This window comes from Periophthalmus magnuspinnatus, chromosome 24 (assembly GCF_009829125.3).
Source record: "Periophthalmus magnuspinnatus isolate fPerMag1 chromosome 24, fPerMag1.2.pri, whole genome shotgun sequence".
Classification (NCBI taxonomy): Eukaryota; Metazoa; Chordata; class Actinopteri; order Gobiiformes; family Gobiidae; genus Periophthalmus; species Periophthalmus magnuspinnatus.
In genome coordinates this window covers 25776149-25802149 of record NC_047149.1, presented here as the reverse complement: position 1 = coordinate 25802149, position 26001 = coordinate 25776149, and the positions used below count along the sequence as shown (strand labels likewise).

General features: G+C 42.6%; 1 protein-coding gene across 3 annotated transcripts; it reads right to left on the bottom strand.

Moving 5' to 3' along the window:
* Nucleotides 1–17277: 17277 nt before the first annotated feature.
* yy1b (YY1 transcription factor b) lies at nt 17278–25709 on the bottom strand. Of its 3 annotated transcripts, none has more exons than XM_033990927.2 (5): nt 25039–25689; nt 23501–23663; nt 22796–22844; nt 20945–21103; nt 17278–19016 (listed from the first exon to the last, which is right to left on the bottom strand). In XM_033990927.2, the coding sequence occupies exons 1-5, from the start codon at nt 25574–25576 to the stop codon at nt 18834–18836; spliced, it is 1092 nt and encodes a 363-aa protein (XP_033846818.1). In that variant the 5' UTR covers nt 25577–25689; the 3' UTR covers nt 17278–18833. The 3 variants fall into 3 exon arrangements, with proteins under 3 accessions (XP_033846818.1, XP_033846816.1, XP_033846817.1); XM_033990925.2 differs by having other exon boundaries at nt 17283–19016; nt 22796–22856; nt 25039–25693; XM_033990926.2 differs by having other exon boundaries at nt 17285–19016; nt 22796–22856; nt 23501–23651; nt 25039–25709.
* Nucleotides 25710–26001: the final 292 nt, after the last annotated feature.

Here is a 26001-nt window from a genome sequence, read left to right as displayed (position 1 = left end):
AAACCAGCAGTGCAGGCGGGAAGGGGCGTTACCTTCAACAGCCTCGCTCCTGATTGGCTCTTTGGTTGCTACGATACTCGTGCTCAGAATTCTGAATATGACACTCTGCTCCAGATTCGCTCCGGCCTCGATGAGCTTCATTTGGAGCTGAACTCTGTGGGTGACGTCACATTTCTTTCTACAGTCGGGTCTGGTCACCAGTGAATCTCCTCGAGTTCAGATGGGTGTGATTGACAGGTGGATCAGCCAATCAGAGACACACATGTCCCGTCTGTATCAAAACAAACATGTCTGCTCATATCACAGGGGTTTGAAAACACAGTGTTGAATATGTGTATTTTTCATTTAAAATTTTTACACTGAAAAAAACTTTTTTTTTTTATGTATTTGAGCAAATCTGGATTCAGGAAGAGTGTGTTAGCATGTTAGCAGTTGTTAGCGCTACCATTTTGGCAAAACTCCACTGTGGTCTCTGAAAGTTCTGAAAAGTGCTTACAAACTCATCAGTGTGAGTCATTGTGATGTTCTGAATGCATGAGGGAAGTGAAGAGTAACTGTGGACAGCTGCAAACCATTTAACATGAACTAGTTCTGTTTTTCACATTTTAAGACGTTAAAAATCAGGTGCAGTGGCTTTAAAACAGTTTACAGCAAAATTCAGCATTAAAAAAGTCTGAGTAAAAATAATTCAAATGTTTTTTTTCAGGGTTAAAATCAGTGAAACCATTTTAAAGGTCTTATATGATACAAAACTCTGACTCTTGTAACTTTAAGTCATGTTTTAACACCGTTTCCTCCTCAAAAACAGACCTGGACTTGTGTTTTGTTTCATTCACATGTTTGAGTCACACTTTACTCTTGGCTCAAAATGCTCTGTTCCACCTTGTGATGTCACACTTTTACCTTTAGTTCAGTAGGGATTGAAATGATCCAAATGATTCTAGTGACGATGTGTGGAGTTTAAAAACACAGTGGAGCACTTCCTGTATCACCACTTCATCACATCACAAGGTGGAACAGAGTGTTTTCAGTCTGATCTTAAATCTGCTCCTCCTCTGTGTGGCCCTGTATCAAACGCCTCTTTAAAGCCTTGCGTATGCAGATCTGCGCTATATTGCTAATTTTACCCACAATGCATCAGTGCCGTCACTTGTCTTGTTTGACGGCTGATCAGAGCGTGAGCGCGGAGGCCGTATCCCCCCGTGTGTCAGACGTGAGCTTTACGTGGCCAATTAAGAGCGAAACATGTAAAACATAACACGGGCTTGATATTTAAGATTAAAACACGTCTATATCAAACTCTAATGTTATAATCAGAGACTGTATATGTAAAAGGACAAAGCTAACCTGCTAGCCACCGCGCTACAAACAGGAAGTGATCATGGGCGCACTTTCGGCTCCATCGACTGTGGCTCCAATTCACTTTCTATTGAAAAACTGTGTCCTCTCTCTGTACCTGCTGCTTCAGACTCATTTTGGTCTTAAATGTTCGTATTAACCCTCTACATGATCCTGGGTTGTTGGTTTTTTTCTGGGCTTTTTTTTTAGATTTTATTTTAGTTATTTAATTTAATTTTTTTTTTTTTTTTTTTTTTATTTTTTTGTTTATTTTCTTTATTTTTTTTTGCTTATTTTGAGGTTTATTTGTTTGTTTTTTTGTTTGTTTGTTTTTTAGTTATTTTGAGTTTGGTTTTTTTTAGGTTTTATTTTTGTTATTTTATTTTTTTATTTTGTGTTGGTTTTGTTTTTTTTTGTTTTTTTTGTTTGTCTTTTTTTGTTATTGAGTGGTTTTATTTATTTATTTATTTTTAATTTTTTTTTTTAAAGCTCCAGGCACAGGCAGGTGAGGGAGGGGGAAGAGCACACAGGGAGAACAGGAAAGGCAGGGTCATGACAAAAGCACAACTCCAGGTCTGTTTTTGAGGAGGTAACAACATTAGAACATGATTTAAAGCTACAAGAGTCAGATTTGTGGAATATAGAATCTTTAAAAACACAGTGGAGCACTTCCTGTATCACCACATGATGACATCACAAGGTGGAACAGAGTGTTTTCAGTTTTAGAGAAGAAGAACTCAGCCTAAATCTGCAGGTTTGTTTGTGTGTTAAAAATGTGTGAATGCCAATTGCCGATCTCCTACTGAACTAAAGGTAAAAGGAGCTGTTAACTTCAAAACTACCACTTCATGACATCACAAGGTGGAACAGAGCGTTTTGAGGTTTGGAGATGTAGACAGGCTAATGTGAATGAAAGAAAACACAACTCCAGGTCTGTTTTTGAGGAGGAAACAGGATTAGAACACGACTGAAACCTCATAAGAGTCATTTTCGTGTCATATCGGTTCTGTATCTCTGCCTTGTTCTGGTTTGTGGACGTTTGCGTTTCCGCTCGTACAGACAGAAACATATGGAGGAGAGAGAGCTGTGAGGTTTCTTTGTGCTGGTGGAGGTGGAGGAGGTGGAGGAGGTGGAGGTGTGGAGTCTGGAGCGTTACAGCAGCAGGAGGTCTGATGTTTGACTGTACAGCCCGTTCCGCACATGTTCTTGAACACGGAGCGTTTCATGAGCTCACGTACGAACGATGACGTGAAAATGAGACGCTTTGTAAAAATCCTACACAAAAGATCAAAGAGTACGGCACCGGGGCGACGGCGGCTCAGTTGGTAGAACGTGTGCCCATTGATCTAAAGGTCTGGAGGTCGAATCCCGCTCTCGACATGAACGTCTTCGGTTGAGGTTCGTTTCACCAACTTAAAACTCATATTGTTTAGAAATCTGCTCATAAAATAGAAAAGTGATGGATTTAAAGCTCCACTATGAACTGTTTCTGATGAAAAGTTCCACAGTATGGCATTAAACTTCACTATTTTACATTTAATCAGTTACAGGTTTTATTGTCAGACTGGGGCACAGTTTAGCTCTGGAGAACCAAGAACTCTTTTATTCTTAGGAAAATTATGAACATTGCATTAAATGACTGTTATAAGTTACTGAAATCTGAAAAATCCACATAAATTTTAACACTTTATTCCTTAATTTAAGATCAGGGCCAAATTTGACCCATTGGGCTAATTTATCCAAAAAGAATATAAAACGTACTTCTAGACATTCTGCAAGCTATTAATAAAAAGATTAACGGAAAAAAAAACAACAACCCACAGTTTTACCAACCGCTGGTTTGCTGAGAAGACGATTTTGTTTGGGTAGTTTTCCAGCTCAACAGGTCGGCCATCTTGTCACAAACACTCTGGCTCATTTTAGTTCAATATTTCCCCACTAGGGGTCTCTATGCAGGGGCCAGAAGTGGCACTCTGGGTTTTTTTGAAATTTTTTTTATTGAAATTTGACTTTTTTTTTTTTTTTTTTTGTTAATTTTGGGTAGCAACAATTTACTGCGGCCAAATTTGACCCCGTGGGTTAGACACGTTTTGACCTTTGTTTGCCGTATGGTTGCTCGGTAACAGTTATGGAATCCCCAGTGTACGTCACATCAGGGAGCGGGTTCAGGACAGAATGTTTTTGTCAATGTGATCAGGACGTCATATACAGCAGCTCTTAAATCAGAAATATTCAGCAAAATGGACTTTAGTTTAACATGTATGTTTACATGTATGTATTAGAGATTTGGCTAGATGTTCATCAGTCACTTCCACACGGCAGGTCACAGTTCTGCGTCACAAACTGATTTTTTCAAACTTGTCCTGACTCTGCCGTCTCTACCATGCAATCTTTTAAAAACTTGCCCTCGTTGGAATTACAGGGGAAATTGAACAAGGGGTCCTCTCACCTATTTAATATAATTTGCTCAAGTTTGGCAGGCTGGATTAATGAGTCCAACGGGCCGTGTGTGGCCCCCGGGCCGTAGTTTGCCCATGTCTATTCTAGTCGTTTCTTCTCGTTGAGCCTCTGAAGTTTTATTTGGACTGATTCATGTTTGAGTTTAATCTTTAATCCACTACTTTCAAGACGCCATTTTGTCGATCTGCCCCGTTTAACCTCCACCTGTGACACGCCCACTGCGCCACACCCACTGCGCCACGCCCACTGCGCCACGCCCACTGCGCCACGCCCACTGCGCCACGCCCACTGTGACACGCCCACTGTGACGTCCGCACTTCCTTCTCCAGTTTTATTTTCTTAATCTGTGATACTCGTAGGATTTGGCAGCGTCGTGTCATCCGCGGATTTGTTTCTTTTTTTTAAGTGGTTTTAGATGAATATTGTGATTCAAAATGTGTAAATTAAAACATAATGATCCACAGAGATGAGAACCATAGAGACACAAGCACAAAAGGACAGATTTAAACCTCTTCAAGTTAAAATCCTGAAATATTCCTCTACCGTTCTGCTCGTTATCCTCTCATTCTAATCACGCAGCGATTGTTTTTAGTCTCATTTGAACTGCTCTGTCCTTGCGCCCTCTGCTGTCTTTCACACAGATTACACAATACTTGGATCACTTTCCGTTTGGATGTGGAGTTTTTGCTGATTGCGTTTCCCCATTCAAAGACGCCAGACAGTGAATTATTAACAACAGTGATTTTAATCCAAAAAGCGCACGGCCCCATGGAGCGAAAATGAGCCAGAAACAAAAAACAAAAACTCAAATCTGCACAAAGACACAAAAAAACACACGAACACAGGCTCAAAATGAAATAAACACAAAGCTCCACATGCATTTAGAACATTCAAATAGAAATGTTCTTGGATTTAAGCTGTCATTAGTCAGTTTTCTTAAAATAAAACTAAAATAAACACATTTTTAAACTGTTCTTAAAGGGCCGGTACATGATTTTTTCCCCCATGTATTTGAACTAAATGTGTCTCTCTCCTGTACAGATACAGTTTACAAGCAGCTCTTGAGGTTTTTCTTGTTGTTTTTAGCTTTACGGTCGCTGCAAAACTCCGCTCTTGACTCTAAAAGTTGTGAAAAGTGCTTATAAACTCATCACTGTGAGTCATTAGGATGTTCTGAAAGCATAAAGTAAGAGATGAATCACTTTGGACGACTGCAGACTGTTTAAAATGAGCTAGTTTTACTGTTTTTCATGTTTTTAAGATGGTAAAAATCAGATAGAGTACATTTAAAGGTGTGCTATATGTTACTTTTCTGTGGGGGGTTTGCCACCTGCTGATCTCCATAGTAACGCTACTGCTATTAAAGCTACTATATGACACAAAACTGACTCTTGTAGCTTTAAGTCATGTTCTAATGCTGTTTCCTCCTCAAAAACAAACCTGGAGTTGTGTTTTGTTTCATTCACACATGTTTGACTTTCACTTTATTATTAGTCTGTAACATCTCCAAAGCTCAAAACGCTCTGTTCCACCTTGTGATGTCATCAAGTGGTAGTTTTCAAGTTAATTCCTACCTTTTTTTTTTTACCTTTAGTTCAGTAGTTTTGCAATTCCAGGGGTGAAATGATCCAAATGATTCTAAAAATGAAGGTGTGTGGAGTTTAAAAACACAGTGGAGCACTTCCTGTATTACCACATGATGACATCACAAGGTGGAACAGAGTGTTTTTTTCAGTTTGAAAGAATAACTCAGCCTAAACATGCAGGGTTTGTGTGTTAATGAATGAATGATGTGTGAATGAAACAAAACACAACTCCAGGTCTGTTTGGTCAAGCTACAAATCAGACCTAGCAAGAATTTTCCTAATAATTAAAAGACCGAAACGAGCTTATTAAAATGCTACCAACAAAAATATCAAAGCTGAAAGTTACCGCAAACATTCAGCTCTTTCCAAACTTCTAGAAATTGCCATCTCGCGTTGTTAAAAATGGTCAAAAGGCACGCCGTTAGCTTGTTTTGGGATTGCCTTAGAAGAAATAGGGGAAGCGTCTGGGGAGAGGGTAGCCTATTTTTGGGACGTCTCTGTCTCTCCGCCTGCTGCTGTAACCCAGTTAGCGAGGCAAAGAGATCTGCTTCCCCGTTTCTCCATCGTTCAAAGCTAATCATGAACAAAAATGTGCGCGCGGCGTTTTGTCCTGCCTGATTTGTACCACTGTTAAACCACATTCAGCGTCATGGACCGGGCTGGATGCACATACAGTAAGCGACGCGGATCCGGTAGGCTGTTACAGTAGCTAATGAAGCGCGCCGCGAGCTAGCACCAGAGATGAGAGATGACACAGGTGTATGCGCGTCTAAATATAGTCCCGAGGAGGTAGGAGACGAGCAGAGGAGGTAGGAGACGAGCAGAGGTGATGAGGAGGGTGCGAAGTGAACGGGAACGCGGTAATGAACGGCGTCCGGCGTGTATGCGTACTTAAAGGGGAGTTAATACAGCAAATATGCCTTTAAGAGCTTTTACACATTATATCTGTGCTCCCCATGAGGACTATTACTCCTGCACATGTTTAAGTAATAATGCTCTGTTCTGTTTTCACCTACCCCCTAGCCCCGCCCACCTGTCTGTTCTGTGTCATGGCGCAGGGCTCTGACGTCACCCGAACTGTGAGCTGTCGTTCACTTTAGACGGAGGAGACTCGTCATGTGACCTTTGACAGAGAGCCGGCTCTTTTGAACGGCTCCTTAACGTAAATGATCTGTCTCTGTCTCCATTGCTCTCTCCTCCTCCAACTGCTCTCTCTCCTTCTCCCTCTCTCCTCCTCTTCCTTCTTTCTTTCCCCTTTTCTCTCTCTCCTTCTCTCCTCCTCCTCCTCCCTCTTATCTATCCCTCCCTCTCTCTCCTCCTCCCCTTTCTTCTCTCTCCTCTTTCTCCCTCTCCTCTCTCTCTCTCTTTCTCTCCCACGCTCTGTCTCTCTCCTCTTCCTCCTCCTCTCTCCCCTCCTTCTCTTGCTCTCCTTTCTCTTTCTCCCTCTCTTTCTCCTCCTCCTTCTGCCTCTTCTCTCCTCCTTTCTCTTTCTCTCTCCCTCCCCTCACTCCTTCTTCTTAATCCTCCTCCTTCTCCCTTTCTCCTCCTCCTTCTCCCCCGCTCTCTCTCCTCTCTCTCTCACATCTGTCTCCTCTCTCTCTCCCATCTCTGTCTCCCCTCCCTCTGTCTCTGTCTCCTCCTTTCTCCTCCTCCTCCTCCCCCTCTCATCTCTCTCTCCGTCTGTATTATTTCTGTGACTTTGTTCTTTTTCAAACATGTAAAACCCTCATGTGGTTTGATAATGAATGAAAGTGTCATATCGACAAGACGTGTTCTTCCTCCTCCCTCTCTCCCTCTTTCTATCGCTCGTCTCCGTTTTCCCTCCTCCTCTTCTCTCTCTCTCTCTCTCTTTCTCTTATTCCTCATATATTTTATCTTGTAGAGTGGATTAAGTGTAAAAGTCTCTGGTTTTATAATGAATGAAAATGTCACAGGAAAGATGTCATGTCTTCTGTCTCTCTCTATCTTTCCTCCTTGTTCTCTCTCTCTCTCCCTCTCCCTCATCACTCTCTCCTTACACATTTGCAGGTGTAAGTTCATTCACATAGTTTGATATTCGATACTTTCCAATTCTTACATATGACAAGAGCCATGTTTTCTCCGCCCTCTCTCTCTCTCTCTGTCTACTCCTCCTCCCTTCCCTCCCTCCCTCCTCCTCTTCCTCCTCTTCCCTCATAAGACAGAGTGTAAATATTTCTGTGGTTTTATAAGTGTCAGCTGTTGTCTGGAGTTTTCCTGGTGTATCGTGGTTACATTCTTTCTTTCCCTTACTCTCCTTCTCCCTCCCTCTGTCTCTCTCTTCCCCTCCCTTTCTCTCTCCTCCACTTTCTCTCCTCCTCTTTATTTCCTTTTCTCCCTCTCATTCCTTCCCTACTCCTACCTCTCTTCCTCGCTCTCCCTCTCTCCTCCTCCTCATCCCTCTCTCCTCCTCCTCATCCCTCTCTCTCCTCCTCCTCCTCTGTCTCGCTCCCTCTTCCTTTTCCCCCTCTCTCCCCCCTTTTTTCTCCTTTTCTCCCTCTTCCTCTCCCTCTCCCTCCCTCCCTCTCTCTTGCCTCCTTCCTCTTTCTTCCTCTCTCTCTCGTCTCCTCTCTCTCTCTCCCTCCCCCTTTTTTCTCTTTTTCTCCCTCTCTTTCTCCCTCTCTTCTCTCTCTCCCCCTCTCTCCTTCTCTATGCCCTTCTCTCCCTCCCTCCCTCCATCTCTCTGCCTCTCTTTCCCTCCCTCTCTCCCTCTCTCTTCATCTCTCCCTCCCTCCCTCTCCCTCTCTCTCTCCTCTCTCACTCTCTCTTCCACTCCCTCTCCCTCCCTCCCTCTCTCTCCTCTCTCGCTCTCTCTTCCACTCCCTCTCCCTCTCTCTCCTCTCTCGCTCTCTTCCACTCCCTCTCTCTCTCCTTCTCTCTCCTCCTCTCTCTCCTCCTCTCTCGCTCTCTCTTCCACTCCCTCTCTCTCTCCTCTCTCTCTCCTCTGTTACCTTGGTAACATATTTCCTGCATAGAAATAGCCTCGCTCGCCCCTGTGTTCGCCCAGTGGAACAAAAATAAGGCGGAGACCAGAGCCGAGTCCAGGTGGAAGAGGAGCCAGAGGAGCCAGAGGAGCCAGAGGAGCCAGAGGAGCCACAGAGGAGCCAGAGGAGCCACAGAGGAGCCACAGAGGAGCCACAGAGGAGTCACAGTCAGAGGAGCCACAGAGGAGCCACAGAGGAGCCAGAGGAGCCACAGAGGAGTCACAGAGGAGCCAGAGGAGCCACAAAGGAGCCACAGAGGAGCCAGAGGAGCCACAAAGGAGTCACAGAGGAGCCAGAGGAGCCACAAAGGAGCCACAGAGGAGCCACAAAGGAGCCACAGAGGAGTCACAGAGGAGCCACAAAGGAGTCACAGAGGAGTCACAGTCAGAGGAGTCACAGTCAGAGGAGCCACAGAGGAGCCACAGAGGAGCCACAAAGGAGTCACAGAGGAGTCACAGTCAGAGGAGTCACAGTCAGAGGAGCCACAGAGGAGCCACAGAGGAGCCACAGTCAGAGGAGTCACAGTCAGAGGAGAAAACAAATGTGGGCAGCTCATGTTCAGCGACTGGAAATAAAACGTCTAATCGTTTTATCATTTTAGAGGGAAATTTAGACTCGTCCAAACTCCTGAGAGACGTTTCGTTTCTTCTGATCCTTATTTTCAGTGTGTGCTCTTGGGGGCTGTGCTCTTGGGGGCTGTGCTCTTGGGGGCTGTGCTCTTGGGGGCTGTGCTCTTGGGGGCTGTGCTCTTGGGGGCTGTGCTCTTGGGGGCTGTGCTCTTGGGGGCCCTCTGGTGGCACCGGGACAAACTCAATATTTACTGAAAATCTGTGCACCTGATGTGAAATGTTTAAGTTTTTCATCCGGAAACAAAGTTTAGTTTTGCATAAACACAAAATCTGGAACAACTGGGGCCTGATGTTACAAGAAATAGAATTTGAAATAAAAGACTTATATAAATAAATAAAATAAATTATGTCTCTGTGGAATTTCAAGTTCCTTTTTAAAGTAAATATTCTTTTCACAAGCCAAAAAAACAAAACAAAAAACAAAAAAATGCATTCAATAAAAATTCTACATTTAAACTCTCATCAGTCCATGTCCTGGAGTAGAAAAGTGCAGAGACAAAACACAAAGCATTCTGGGATGTGTAGTGTTAGTGGTGCATGTGTCTCCATTTGATTTGAGCTCACAGGACAAATATAATTACACCGCGGGCCAGATTTAGCCCCCGGGCCTGAGTTTGACATATGGACCGGCCCTGGAGTCTGTGGTTCTGCGCCACCTCAGGCCTGGAGGTGTTACTGCTCTGGTTGGAATGTTCCGTGGTATGGCATTAAAACTTGCTAATCTTATCTTGGCATTTATCCAATTAAAGGAAAAAAAAACATGCATGAGTGGAGTCGCCTCTCCACAGATCTGACCTGTAACTTGGCTTAATGGTGTCATCTGCTTATCTCTGTGAAGATAAGTTTAATGCCATACTGTGGAACATTCCTGGAAGATCGATCACATTTACAAGAAGAAAAGCAGCACTGGAAAAGTTCCACAGTGAACCTTTAAAATGACTTCAATTCATAATATTTAATTTAAGACAAAAACATGAACAGACACAAGTTTAAAAACACACAGAGGGAATTTGGGTCAAATTTAAACTTGATTTAAGTTGTAAGAAATGTTCGTTTCTGATGCAAGCGTCAAAGAGGAGAAAGAGACTGAAATATAAGTCAGAAGAGTTTAATGAGTTCATCACAGGTAAAGTAACAATGAAGCACCGGACTCTCAGGAAAGGACAGAAGAGAGTCCTGAGATGTTTGTGTTTCCAGCTTTTATAGGCCTCCCAGTGTGTGTGTGTGTGTGTGTGTGGGTGTGTGTGTGTGTGTGTGTGAGGGGGTGGGGGTGTGTGTGTGTGTGTGAGGCGGGTCTTCCTCTCGGCAGCATGTGATTACACATTAAAAACCTTTTGGCAAAATCCCTGAATGTGCGTTTTTAAGTCAATCAATCTCATTGTTTTATGACCCTCACAGGATGGGGGCACTCAGACCTTGGTGAACAGGGCCACAGATAAGAAGTGGCCCTGGTCCTAGATGTTATCTTCTTGGCCCCAGTGCTGTAGAGCTTTACGACCCTCTCAGGGTGGGGGTCTTTGGTGAGTAGGGCTACAGGCATCTGGGGGTAATATTACATTGTTAAAAAAATACCTTACAGACTCAAGAAATGACTAAAAGTTCAAATTTTCCTCATTTTCTGGTGTTAAAAGTCAAATAAATCAGATTTGGACTGAGATATTTAAAAATCCTTCTGTACTTTTCATCAAAGTCTCATTAAACTCCACAGTGAAATAAACATTAAAACTTTTGGTGCAGACATTTTGTTGTTAAATCAAAGCTCGTTGCTAAGAGACCAGTTCAGTTTAAATCATTATCAAACTTACATCTTATTTATTTTTTATTTTTTTGAGAACCATGAGACGTAAACTCGACCTGAAACAGGACGATGTATGAAGTTAAATAAAGTTCGTTGTGTCTGAAGCTCATTTTCTTTTCAGCTCGACTTTAAAACACCGACCTGATATTCCCACGAAACAGAAGTACAGACTGAAACTGTGGCCTGAAGCAAAGGATCATGGTCTATGTCCCCGGTGTCCTGCATAAAGAAGAATAAAGAAGCATTTAGAAACAAACTGAAACATGTAGAAACAAACTGAAACATAGAAACAAACTGAAACATGTAGAAACAAACTGAAACATAGAAACAAACTGAAACATGTAGAATCAAACTGAAACATGTAGAAACAAACTGAAACATAGAAACAAACTGAAACATGTAGAATCAAACTGAAACATGTAGAAACAAACTGAAACATAGAAACAAACTGAAACATGTAAAAACAAACTGAAACATGTAGAAACACCTTTAAACATATAGAAACATACAGAAACATAAACACAAACATTATTTCACTATTGTGTCTGTAAATCAAGATATGAACATAAAAGACAAATCAGACGCCTTCTTTCCCCGTCATTCCTCCCGCTAGCGTTAGCAACAGGTTTGATTGACAGCGTTGCTAAGCGCCCGCTCCCTGCTAAACCAGTGGTGCGGGACGAGGCGTTACCTTCAACAGCCTCGCTCCAAAATTGACTCTTTAGTTGCTATGATACTCACGGTCAGAAATACAAATATGGCACTCCGCTCTAAATTAGCCGCTATAACTGCTAGCCTCGATGAGCTTCGTTTGACTGAAGCTGAACGCCGTGATGTCACTCACTCCGTCACTTCTTTACACAGATTATGTTTCCATCTGTCACGTGTTGAACCATAAATTGATGTAGTGTTTATCGTGACAGGTCCAGGTCTGACGGCCACTAAAAATTGGTTCGAGGGCCAGATTTAGCCCTGGGGCCGTAGGTTGAACACTCCTAGTCTATGCAGTTTTATTTAATTTTTTGTTGTTTTTTGGCGTCTGCTGCGACAGAGCGATACTTTTAATCTTGTAATTCGATATATCTTTACTTGTGACACAATGTCACATTTGTCGCTTCCCTCGGCGCCGCTTTTATTTTTGCAGTGAAATGAAACCATGGGAGTCGAGCAGGTGTTGTGCGTCTGTTGTGCGTCTGTTGTGCGTCTGACAGACTTCAGCTGAATAACAAGTGGAGCGTTTACCCCGCTCTGCCTTTGTCAATCAAAACACGAGACCCTCCGAACGCTCGCCCCCTCGGGTTCAGAACAAAGCCCAGACGAAGACCCCCGAGTGGGATCAAAAAAACCCCGTCACAAAGAAGACGCAGAGCCGCTAACGCTAACATTAACGCTAACGTCGCGCAGGTAACAGAGAGGGGGAAGAAGTGTCTGGAATTTCAAGCAGAGTCTGTGTGAAGCTCATGAGGCTCGGCTAAAAATATCCAGAACTACCTGAACTCAGCGTGTGCGTTTTAAAGGTTCACGGTGGAACTTTTATGACCTTGGGCTGCTGTGACGTGGCATTAAAACTAATCTATCGTGTTTATTTTCTTTCACAGGACTCGGAAAACAGGATTCTTGCTGTGAGCGGGGTCGCCTCTCCGCAGATCTGCCCTGTACTTTCACCTGCGACTGCGTTCACCTGCTCGTTTCCGTGGAGATGCACCGGTTTACACGCAGTATGTCATTAATATGTGATGCCGTACAGGTTAAGCGACAGCGTCTCCATGGCGACAAGCATTTGTTGGACTCCCCTTACCCTCTTCTGCTAGAAAAAGTTCCCCAGTGTGGCTTTAACGTCAGTATTTATTTATTTTTTTCACGATGAGGAGAGACGTCAACCTCACAAAACAAGACGCACATTAGGATGTCGTCGTCGTTTAAACTGTAGTACTTTTCCCAAATACTTACCCTTAAATCGCTACTTCACACTTCTACTCGAGTAACACCGTCTTAAAGTAACAGTACTCTTACTCGAGAACACGTTTCGGCTCCTCCGCCCTCGCCTGCGTCGCTGTGGAGACTTTTTTTTTTAGCTGATAAAATCCAGATTCAGCACCACGGACAGCTCCCCCGCCCGCAGGTCTCTTTGTGTCCACACGGGGGCGGCAGACTGAGCCGAGCAAAGACACAGCAGCTTCTGAACGGCTCACGTGAAAGTGAAACAGGAAGTTAGCGCGCGCTGATGAGGCATTTTAGCTCGTTTGTGTTTTAAGAATTAATGATATTGATTTTCTAATGTGGTGAGTTACTCGTGTGAAGACGAAGTGAAAAGGAACAACACGACGTCAGGTTTTGTGAGGTGGAATTATTATTATTTAAAAAAAACAAAAAAAACAGGTGTGGAGCAGCTAAAATAAATGTTTTTTGTGTTTTTTTGTTTGTTTTTTGTTGTAATACAGTGAGTTTGTGGGTCCTGTCAACAGTAAAAGTAAAAGTAGTAAAGTGCTGAACTGAAGTAGCATTTTTAGGTATTTGTACTTTACTTAAGTACATTTTACAGTTATACTTTTTACTTTTACTCGAGTACATTTGAGAACAGTGTCTGTACTTTCTACTCCACTACATTTTTGAACAGGACTGAAAAGTAAAAGTATTTTTCATCTGATTTTTAGGGATATTTTTACCGTGTTCGTGGAAACATCCTGAATAAAGTTTAAGAGTTTGAGCTTTGAGTAAAACTGAAATAAAAACAAAAAAATCTGAAGAAAAACTAAGAAATTGATTCATTTTGTTTCTGTTGAATAAATTGTGTAATTTTGAATCAATATCACGACATTTTACACTTGAACAAATGAACAACACTGTGAAATACTTTTACTTTTTACTCTTAAAGTACATTTTTAAACAGGTACTTTAATACTTTTACTTAAATATATTTTTTCATGTGATACTTTAAGTACTGCACTTCTTCCATCTTTGTAGAACAAATGATCAGGTTCAACATTTGTGACTTTTACCTCGTGGAATCTCCTGGTAAAGTCCAGTGTGATCAGGAGAAACTGGCTGTTGCGCCCCCGTCTGGCAGCACGACGTCATCACATCCAACAATCTGAAAAATATGAACTTAAAGGAACAATATTAAATAAATATAAAATATATATTTATGAAATATATATAAAATATATATTTATGAAATGTATATAAAATATATATTTCAAATATATAATAAGACGCAATGTGTTACTGTAATCAGAGAAAGTGCACTGGTTTAGTCCTGGTTTAGACTTGGTTTGGTCCTGGGTTGGTCCAGGTCTTGTCCAGGTTTTGTTGTGAGATGAACCTTCAAAGTAGTGACTAATAATAAGTGTGAGGGACATTATTGTCCTAGAACACGTCTCTCGTCTGGTCTGGGAATGTCCTGGGGTCCCACCGGAGGAGCTGGAGGAAGTGTCTGGGGTGAGTTTTCTCCATGTCCGGGTGAGGCTCCTCTGCTCCTGATGTCGCTGTAGTTTGGACCAATCCAGGGGTTAAATACAGAACAAATGTACCTAGAGTGGAGGCTCATGTTTTTAAGGCGAGACACTAAATAAACGACTTTTGTTTATGTTAAATACGACGGAAATAAAACCAAAACTGACGACGGGACATTTAAAACATAAAAATCCAGGTTTAAAAGTCTCGCTTCATTTTGTCGACATATTAGATCCTAAAACACAGAAGGAAATTGGCCTAAAAACATCAAATTTCACCACATTTTTTAGAATTGACTGAATCAGACTTTGATAAACACATGATTCTGTACAGATGTGTGAAGTTTGGTGAGTTTAAAGGTCCTTTTCTTTTGTCCCTGTGGGGAGAAAACCCTTTGTCTTTGAGCAGATTCAGTGAAATAAAACATCTTTTTGGTGCAGATGGGACCATTTTGTCGTTTCCATGTGAAATGTTGTTACTAAGAGACTAAACCGACCAAGAAACTAACCCTTTAGCGTCTTGATCTTCAGACTTCATGACCTCGGACAGAAAAATACACAGTCCATGAAGTCCATTTAATTTAAAAGACGTTACAAAGACGATTCTCAGTGTTTCTGAAGTGTTTTTCCCTCGTTTAATCCTCCACACGGGCTCCATCCAGACAGGACTGGATTTCTTCCCGTGTTTCGCTGAAGCGGCGCCTCATCGACGGTTCAGTCTCATCTGTATCTTTGTCTTTAGTTCAGTAATGTCCCGTATCTTTGTTTTATCCTCGACGTCTTTAACTCAGCCCCAGAGAAACAGATCCAGATGTGCCAGATCCGCTCCGTCCTTCGATCCGACGCTCTGGGAATGTTTGTCTGTGGAGCGGCTGGAAAACGCCGGGCGGTCGAAGGTTCAGACAAAAAGTTTGAGGTCGGCGTCTGCGGTGAGTCGAGGAAAAATGGACCAATAACCGACGAAAAACGCGACGTGATTTAAAACGTTTCTTATATAATCGAGCGTCTGCTGCTTCATCGGTTCTACCTTTAATAAATTTACACAAAACAAGTCGCCACCTGGATTTAACTCGGCAAATGTGTCGTGTTTGCTGCAGTCGGTCCAGTCGAGGTTCAGCAGGATGAGGTCAGCTGACACCGGAATGTACGGAATGACCAGGTTATTCCAATGGATTTATGGGAATATTCCAAGATGATAATGTCAGGATTCATCTGGATTAAACTGTGAAAGAGAGAGACAGAGAGAGAGGGAGAAGAAGGGAGAGAAAGGGAGGCTGAGAGGGTGAGGAGAGAGAGAAAGAAGTAGAGAGAGAGAGGGAGAGATAGAGAAACAGAGACAGAGAGAGATGCACAGAGAGAGGGAGAGGAAGACAGAGGCAGAGAGAGAGAGAGAAGGGAGAGAAAGGGAGGCTGACAGGACGAGGGGAGAGAGAAAGAGACGTAGAGAGAGAGAAAGAGACGTAGAGAGAGAGAGAAAGCAGAGAGAGAGAGGGAGAAGGGAAAGAAAGGGAGGCTGAGAAGGTGAGAGGAGAAAGAAGTAGAGAGACAGAGAGGGAGGGAGAGAGACATAGAAGCAGAGAGGGAGAGAGAGAAAGAAGCGGAGAGAGGGAGAAGCAGAAAGAGACAGAGAGAAGGGAGAGAAAGGGAGGCTGAGAGGGCGAGGGGAGAGAGAAAGCGATGTAGAGAAAGCAGAGAGGGAGAGGAAGAGAGAGAGAGAGAGCAATAGAAGCAGAGAGGGAGAGAGAGGGAGAGAGAGAGGGAGGCAGAGCGAGGAAGAGAAGCAGAAAGAGAGAGGGAGAGAAATAGAAGCAGAGAGAGAAACAGAGACATAATTTTCACACATGGATCGTCCACAGAGTCCAGACCTTAACCCCGTGGAGAATCTTTGTTCTGGAGAAGCTGCAGCGTCAGACTCGACCATCATCAACACAACAGAAACATTAACACAACGATGGAAATAAATGTGTGACGTTGGAGACGCGAAATTGAAACGACACAATCAAAGCTAAAGGTGGAACAAACAAATATTAGAGTGTGAGATGTTTTTTTTTGGACAGTGAATGTTGAGATGGAAATTTAAGTGAACTCATCGTGTAAATAAAGAGACACAGATCAGACTTTAACTTTTACTGTGAAAGCTCCGCCCCCTCGTCCAGGAAACACTTTATCATCAGGTCTAAAGGTTCATAAAGTGAAACACAAGTCACTGCTTTGAAATGTTTGGACCTTTGTGATTCTGGAATAAATTTACAGTATTTTCTGGACTGTAAACTGCACTTTTTTTCATAGTTTGGTCGAGGGTGAGACTTATATGTGAAATATATGTTTTTTTCTTCATTATTCTGCATTTTTTGGCGACTTATTCTCCGGAACATACAGTACTCAGAGCTCAGAGACTAAAGGGGACGAAGGACGAGGGGGAGACGCTCTGGGAGAGACTCAGGACACGGGGACGGTCTGTGTCCATGTCCCGTCTGTATCTGCTCCAACACAGAATAAACCTTTTTTTATATTTCAAAACTCTCCTGTCTTCACAAATGCATCACTTTTTATCTAGAATTGTAATTTTTCCACAGTATTTTTTATCTTTTTATCTGTCTGGGCTCATGACGGTCGGGACGGGAAACTTTATTTTATTATATTTATTTTTGTCATTTGGAGACTGTTTTTATTTTGTGTTTTTTGTGTTTTTGTGCAGAACCTTTTTACTTTTTTAAATTTGTGATTTGCAAACTCAATTTCGTACATTGTCCTTTTAAGTTAAATAAACAAATATCGGAAAGAAAAGATATTAATCGGATTTGTTCTTTTCCTCACTTTATCTCTAAGGAGCTGGAGGACACGTCTGGGGCGAGGGAAGTCTGGGACCCCGGATAAGACGAACAAAATGGATGAATTTGTTCTTTTTCCCACCATTCCCTTTCTAATTAAATGTAAAAACTGTAAAGAGACTGCACCGTGTTCGCTCTGTCCGGCGATAACTTTGGAGAAACACACACTTTTTGACCCGCTTTGACCAGAGTAAACAGTAGGCGGCGCTGTCACAGGTTTGAATCACCCATTTTATTGTGGGCAGTCGGGATACATGGGTGGAAAGACCAACTAAAAGGTTAATGTCCAAAGTCTGTACAATACATTCTCAGAAACGAGTGAAGGTCTGCGGTCACTTCAAACTGACGCCGGGGGGATGAAGGTGGGATTATAATCTTTGTTAATCTGTGTAAAGTAGTTCATAGAAAAGAGAAAGACTAATCTGGTTTCACTTGAATCACACCTCTAGCTATGTCTACTGAATACAGCCATACAGTACAAGTATACAGGTTAATCTGTGGTTAAGAAGTACAACCCAAGGGTCTGAAAATGCAAAAAACGTCCCATTGTGTTATAAGTGAAACGGGTCACACGAGTTTGTTTAGAATAATAATAATAATAATAATAATATAATAAGTACGATCTCATAATGCAGTTCGAAAACAAAACACCATTTTTCTGAACATAGCCCGAGTCAAGTGCACAATATGTTCACTCGTTAAAATAAGAACTATGTGATAAAATAAAGTTACAAATCTGCTGCCTTTTCCCGGTAAAAATGTCCTTCAGATGTTTTTCCAAGTTCCTTCGTGCGGCTGCAAAGTGCCGTCGTGACCAACAGGGGGCGTCATATCTTCCTCGTCCGGTAAGACAGCAGGACAAGAAGGGGGGATGCGACTGCGGACTGGGCTCAAAGCTGCGCCGTGTGGCTTTTCTGACGCGTCGCCGTGGAGATGTTAGCGTAGCATCTTTAACATCGTTTTGCTTTTTTGTTGTTGTTGTCGTTTCGATCGTATTCGTATTATTGCTAAAAAAATACCTTTAAAAACACGCGTCCTCACTGTGAGTGTGATCGCCGCTCCACAGATCTGACTCGTAACCTTGCGTAGTGCCGTCTACATGTTTAGTTTAGTGGATTAAAGCCCCTGTACGCAACTTTTCCCGTGTTTTTGAGCAGAATTTGCGTTTAAATGAGACCGCTGTGTAGTGTTTGAACGGGGTTATTTAGTGTCTCGCTGTTGCCGTGGGAGCTGGAGGAAGTGTCTGGTGGTGAGGGAAGTCTAAGGAGTCCCCGCTTAGACGGCTGCCCAGTGGAGGAGCTGGAGGAAGCGTCTGGGGTGAGGGAAGTCGGCTTAAGACTCCTGCCCCCGCGACCCACCTCTGGATAAACGAAAGAAAACGGATGGATTTTAAGCATTTTATTGTCAGAAAGTGCGCGTTAGCATGCTAGCTGTCGCGCGTGAGTTGTGAAAAGCTCTTTAAAACTCATCATGGTGAATCTTTACGATGTTCGGAACAACTGTGGACCACTGCCAACGGGTTTAAAAATCATGATTTCTGTTTTTTCGCATTAAAAATAAGATAAAAGCCGCTTAAAGTCGTACTGCGGAACCTTCCAGCGCCGCATCACAACGTCTCCGCGGAGTAAAACGGCGCGGAAAAGCGACACGGCGCATCTTTAAAGCCGTTTCATGGTTCAGATCGTTCATCAGTCTGAGTGTCTGCGAGGGGGCGGAGTCCGGGTCTTTGGGGGCTTCTCATTGGTTGTTTTTGGCCTTGGCGTGTGTGAGGATGTGGGACTTGAGGTTGGTGGACTGGGCGAACTTCTTATTGCAGCCGTCGAAGGGGCAGACGTAGGGCCGGTCTCCCGTGTGGATTCGGACGTGTGTGCGGAGGTTGAAGTCCAGAGAAAAACGCTTCCCGCAGCCTTCGAACGTGCACTGGGAAAAAAAGAGGGAAAGACGGGAATTTATTTAGTTTATATCAAAAAACAGACCAGGAGTTGTGTTTTTTTTTTTGTTTCATTCACACGTTTAACACACAAACTCTGCATATTTAGTTCTTTAGTTCTCTCAAACAAACTGAAAACGCTCTGTTCCACCTTGTGATGTCATCATGTGGTGATACAGGAAGTGCTCCCCTGTGTTTTCAAACTCCACACACCTTCATTTATAGAATCATTTGGATCATTTCAGTCCTGGAATTGCAAAACTCGACTGAACTAAAGGTAAAAGGAGCTGTTCACTTTGAAAACTACCACTTGATGACATCACAAGGTGGAACAGAGCGTTTTGAGCTTTGGAGATGAAACAGACTAATAATAAAGTGTTAATAATGAAACAAAACACAACTCCAGGTCTGTTTTTGAGGAGGAAACAACATTAGAACATGACTTTAAAGCTCCAAGAGTCAGTTTTGTGTGATACACGACCTTTTAAACATGCTCTGTTCCACCTTGTGATGTCATCAAGTGGTAGTTTTACCACATAATTCCATAAATCTGACTTTGTATATTTGATTTCATTTGTGTTTATAAAATGTAGAAAGTGTTTGACAAAGAAGAATAAAAACATTTGATGAGGGGAGGGATGGAACAGTAAAATAATATCGTTTATCGTGATAAAAAGGGTCCACAATAATCGTTCGTGGGTCATTTTATAAAATCGAGATAATCGTCAACAAAGATAATCACCATTTTATCAGCAGAATGTGCAGAAAAAAAACTAAAAAACTACTTATCCACAGGGGAGTCGACAGGGGGGACAAAGGGGCCCGGAATTGGACTCGCTTCCTATTTATTTGTATCAGAGGGGGCCCCATATAAGACTTTTTACCCCGGGGGCCCCAAATTTCAGTTGACGGCCCTGTTCATCCAGAATATTCAGTTATTTTCACTGATGATAAAGTACAAGACTAGAACAGCTTTTTAAACCTGGAACTTACTCCTAAAATTAAAATCCAGAACATTTTAAACTGTCAGCAGCTTTAATAATGATTCTAATATAATCGTTAATCGTTTTAAAGCTCCCAAAGAGTCAATTTTCCGTAATATAGGACCTTTAAGAACTGGAAGTGCGACACAAAACTATGAACAGATTTTACAGATAAGATAAAGAAATAACTCACTGAACAAAACGGATTCTCTTTGCACCAAAACGAGCTCATATAATATTAAGACATCGTCAAACTGTACTCGTTTTACGGCCGTGTTAAACTTTATAACGACGACTTTCTATCGGATCAGCGTGGGCGGGTGTCGGAGCGTCCTGACTGACTCCTAACCTGCACGTAAAGCCCCTGTACGCAACTTTTCCCGTGTTTTTGAGCAGAATTTGCGTTTAAATAAGACCGCTGTGTAGTGTTTAAATGGGGTTATTTAGTGTCTCGCTGTTGCCGTGGGAGCTGGAGGAAGTGTCTGGTGGTGAGGGAAGTCTAAGGAGTCCCCGCTTAGACGGCTGCCCAGTGGAGGAGCTGGAGGAAGCGTCTGGGGTGAGGGAAGTCAGCTTAAGACTGCTGCCCCCGCGACCCACCTCCGGATAAACGAAAGAAAACGGATGGATATAAAGCGTCTTACTGTCAGAAAGTGCGCGTTAGCATGCTAGCTGTCGCGCGTGAGTTGTGAAAAGCTCTTTAAAACTCATCAGGGTGAATCTTTACGATGTTCAGAACAACTTTGGACCACTGCCAACGGGTTTAAAAATCATTATTTCTGTTTTTTCGCATTGAAAATAAGCTAAAAGCCGCTTAAAGTCGTACTGCGGAACCTTCCAGCGCCGCATCGCAACGTCTCCGCGGAGTAAAACGGCGCGGAAAAGTGACACGGTGCATCTTTAAAGCCGTTTGATCGTTCACAAATCAGCTCGCTCACCTGGAAAGGCTTCTCCCCCGTGTGGACGAGCTGGTGCCGTTTTAGTTTGGAGCTCTCCACAAACGCTTTGCCGCACTCGGCGCACACGTGGACCCGGGGCCCGTGGGTGTGGAGATGCTTCCTCATCGCGGAGTTATCCCTGAACATCTTTGTACAGCCCTGGAGAAGGAAGGGGAAAGGTCAGAGGTCACACAGGCAGGTTTATTTGTACAGCACAATTGGCACAAAGTCATTCAAAAAGATTTACAGAATAAGAAAGACATTCAAATCACAATTTAACAACTCATTATATCGCACAACGTCGCTAAACTGACGGAGCGCTAACAGTACGGCGAACGGAAACATCTTCAGTCTCGTTATTATTCATCAGAACTGAAGACGCCACAAACGTCGTCACCACAGACTCTGTAAAAAGTGAGTCTGACGTCCCCACAGCTTCAGCTCCAAATGAAGCTCATCGAGGCGAATTTTAGCAGGAAGTGGGCGCTTAGCAACACTGTCAATCAAACCTGTTGCTAACGCCAGTGGGAGTGACTGTAAACTGTATGTATGAACGGACAGAGTTAACCCGTTAGCCGCGGCGTTCCAAACAGGAAGTGATCATGTTATCGCGGCTAATCTGGAGCAGAGTTACATATATTTGGAATTCCGACTGCGAGTGTCATAGCAACCAAAGAGCCAATCAGGAGAGAGGATGAAGGTAACGCCCCTTCCCGCCCAAATCACTGGTTTAGCAGTGAGCGGTGTCAATCAAACCGCTGTCAATAATAAAAATAAAATATCATTATTATTAGTGTATTATGCTTTTATTATTTTATTTATGTATTTAGTTACTATCAATATATGTACTTATTTATTTTCCAAAATGTCTGTGGAAAAAGTGAAAAGAAAATTAACTCAGACCCAGGGATCAGCAGGTCATTTTATTTTTATTTTATTTTTTTTAAAGAGCCACAAGTTTAACGAGGAAGTGAAGCGGTAAAGTTACGAGGCAATTACCCTCCATCAATCCTTCAAGTGCTTACTACTTTAATTACACCGAGTTATACTTATTAATGTATACATTTTAATTTTTATACAAGTCTATGGAAAAATATATATAAAAAATGTAACTTACAGAAGTTTTTTTATTTTTATTATTATTTATTTTTTTCAGTCATTATTTCACTGAGGAAATAAAACGGTAAAACTTTGAGCCAATTACCCTCTGTCAATCATTCAAATTGTAATTTTTAATATGAACTTATTTAGAAATAACTTTATGGAACATTTTAAGTGTCTTCTGCTCATTAGTTTTCACAAATTATTTATTATTAATATATGCACTTGTTTACTTTTTCCAAAACATGTATGAAAAAATAATAATAGAAATTTAACTTAAAGAATCCAGGGGTGAGCAGGTTTTTTAAATTAATTCATTTTTATTTTATTTTTTAAGAGCCGTGATTTCACTGAGGAAGTAAAACAGTAAAGGAGCCAATGACCCTCAGTGAACTATTAAAAAACTTGAATTACATTTATTTAGGATTATTAATATGTATTTTTTTCCATAGACTTATATAAAAATAAATAATAAAAATTTTACCTGCATTTTTTCCCCCTTTCTATTTAATTTAATTTTTTTTTAAGCACCCTGATTTCAACAAAGAAGTAAAACATGTTGTTATAATTATTAATATGTGCTTACTTATTTTTATATAAATCTATTGGAAAAAATCACTAGAAATTTTACTTTCAGAACCCAGGGGTGAACAGTTGTTTTTTTTTTCTTCCTTATTTTTAATTTTTTTTAGAGCCATGATTTCCCTGTGGTGTAAAACATTAAAGTTGTGTTTTTTGTCGTGTTCTTACTTTGTGGGGACAGGCTATTGTCCTCGGAGCATCGTCTTCTTTGATTTTTCTGGGTTTCATCCTGTGGAAATAAATAATCAGTTACAAACATATTGATCAGGTCTGTGTCGTTCTGCACTTTGAGTTTCAGCCTTAAATTAATCAGTAACTCTGTGTTGGTTTGGGCCGTTCTGCTCAAAATACAGTCGTGTTTTTTCAGGCTTTTTGTTCACAGATATATTTATTTACACTGCTAAAGGTTTGGACACCGCATCATCTCATTTAACGTTTTTGTCTTAAGTTTTACTACTTTTTTTCTTTTCCTTTCACTCAAAACTCACCTGTTCACTGTCCTGTCTCTCGTAACCAATACTAAATATTTTTTTTCGACAAAGCAAAAGGCGGAAACTTTGAGGATTTGAATAGAAAATATGAAAAACAAACGTGTAGAGTTATTTCTTTCTTTCTTTCTGACATAATTCCATATATTTTGCTTCACAGAGCGTTTCTAAAAGACTAAAATGAGGCGTTTCTCCGCAGCAGTAACAAAAACACAGCCGACAGTTTAACGTAAAGTGAATTAAAGCGAGAGCCGACGCACTTCCTGTTCAAACCGCGGCGTCTGGCAGGTTAGCCATGTTGATTTATATAAATAATCTACGTAAAACACCAGAATATCACGTTGGCCGCTACAATAAAAATCATCCTTTCTCTAAATTCACTCACCTGGCAAACTCCGCCAGCTGTTTGGGGTCGGACAGGTCGATTCCCGGGATTCCACCAGGGGGCAGCTTCTTCCCCGTCATGTACTCGGAGTAATCTGGAGGCGAGTTCTCTCCCACGATCTGCTCCTCCACCACTGACTCATGATCAATGTCTTCAGAGTATCCTAGGAACAAGTTACAGAGACTGAACGGATAAAATACAAGCTTAAACTAGCTACACAGACAAGGACAGGAGACAGCGCAGCCATGGGACGTGTAAAGTCAACAAAAACAACAATTATTAAGATTATTATGAGCTATTCCTTTAAAATAAACCACACAAATGCATTTATATTGGAGTACAGTTTGTTCTGATGTGTAAACGAAGGTCCAATAACTTCAATCTAACCTAAAATCAACGCTGTGCTGCTGAAAAACTATAGAAAAAAGATGAAAATGTAAGTTCCAAATGTATTTACGCATCTTAAATCATTATTTTATTACATCTCCCATGGCTACGGTCAAATAAATACACAATTTAAACAGATTATAGTCACATAATCCACATAAAGACACAGTTTAAAACATTATTACTGAGGAAATACTGGTGTTAAAACAACATCGTTACAAAACATGAATAAAAATGATAAATATATGAACAAAACAGTGACATGGATGGCAAAAAGTTTAACCAAAACATATTTAAAGTCACATAATTAAATAAAAAACACACAAAATGGATCATGCATCACATTTAAATATGACAAACATGTGATTATATTGATTTACTTTAGCCTTTTCTCATTTTATCTGTTTAAAAACGACCAAAAACAAACAAATCAATGGTCCATTTAACTGCATGTGCGACATCAGCAGTTAAATGCCTCGACCAATCAGGAAAGAGCAGCGAGACTCACAAATATACAAAGAAAAAACACAGAAACCAACCAAACCCAGGGTGCGCACACGTCTCCAACACTCATCACATCCACTTTCATGCAATAAACGTGCTTAAAACTGCAATGCAACACGTTTTTTTCACACAATCACCAGGTCAGGAGTCGTGTTTTGCATTGGCCCGGGCTGTGCGCAAAGCGGGTTAACCATTACCAACAGCACGCGCAGCCAAATCGATCAAAAAAACTGCAAACTGCGTGCTTTTCATGCGCTCAAACGCTCCCAAAACCGTCATATCGATCAGTTATCCGCGCTGTTCGGTTGAGATTGCGCGTTTAAACGTTGTGCGACACGTTTTTGCGGCCTGCAGACGCGGCCAGAGCGCAGCTGCGTCCCTCGCCTCTCGCGTTCGCCATTTTTTCGGGTCCGCCGCCATACTTACGAGTATCGGGGAATATGGCGGCGCCCAGTAACACCTAAAACATGGCTTCCCTTCAAAACAAAAACATTTAGCCGTCTGTGCGTCGGATTCCGCAACGAAAACTCGCATTAACCGTCGCTTGAATCCGCGCGCAACGGAGCTCTCCAGGAAACAGCCAGGCGCACAGGACAACGCCCAAACAACGAGGCCTCTCAGAAAAACACCACAGCAGCTTTACTTACCCGACGCCCACATCGTGACAGAAAACTCCCCTTCCAGAGTCTTTATTTGCACTTGTTTCTGCTCCCATTTGCGTCCCCCGGCGTCTCCCCCGCTTAAATAACTCTTTTTCCCGGATTTCTTGCCTCCCGTGCCGCCCGCGCGCTTCACTCGTCCCATTGCGCCTTTCCCGGCCACAGTCACCAAAGTCTGCTCGATGTACTCGTCCTCCACCCCGGGCGCGGGCACCGGGATGAGGATCTGGTCTTCGAAACCGCCTCCCCCGTCCGCGTGCAGGTCCGAGTCGTCCCCCCCGACCACCTCCTCGCGCGTCTGCACCAGGATGACCTCTTGGTGATGGTGCATGGCGCTCGGATCGTCCGTGACCAGCGGCTGCAGCGCGATCATGGGCTGCCCGTCCTCGTCCTCGTCCGTGCCCACCACCGTCGTCTCTATCGTCTCCACGGGTATCGTCTCCACCTCGATCTCGTGCAGCTCCACTATTTCCGCGGGCATCTCGGACCCGTCTGTCTCGATGTACAGCGTGTCGCCCGATGCCATGTTGTAGTGCGCCAGTTTGCCTGTTTCATCCACGCCGCTGCTCGGGCCAACGCGCACACACCCCCCGCTCTCCGTCTGCAGTCTGCGCCCTCTTCGACAACAACTCCGGCTCCTTCCCACGACGAAATCCCGTGGACTCTGTACGTTTCTCACACGGAAACAACGCGAGGTTTCCCCGGATGTGGCCCGTGCGCGGCAGAGGGAGCCAGAGCGCACGGGCCAGAGCGCGCGGGCCGGAGCACGAAAATGACACGAGATGGTGTTGTTTTTATGATACACATGAGGTTTTGAGATGTTTTGCTGGAATTTAAAGTCATTCTGAAGCGAGACATGCAAAATATAATAGTTTAATAAAAGGGAACTTTCTAAAACTTGAGTAATTCCACGTTTGAACACTAGATGTCGCCAAAGCCAACGTCATTTAC

What these genes read in the sequence shown, in the direction of transcription:
- yy1b (XM_033990925.2), bottom strand. Translation starts at nt 25,576, where the DNA reads ATGGCATCGGGCGACACGCTGTACATCGAGACAGACGGGTCCGAGATG. An exon ending in TGTCACGATGTGGGCGTCGG is followed by an intron (nt 23,664 to 25,038) that starts GTAAGTAAAGCT and finishes ACTTGTTCCTAG; the next exon opens with GATACTCTGAAGACATTGAT. An exon ending in CAATAGCCTGTCCCCACAAA is followed by an intron (nt 21,104 to 22,795) that starts GTAAGAACACGA and finishes TTCCTTCTCCAG; the next exon opens with GGCTGTACAAAGATGTTCAG.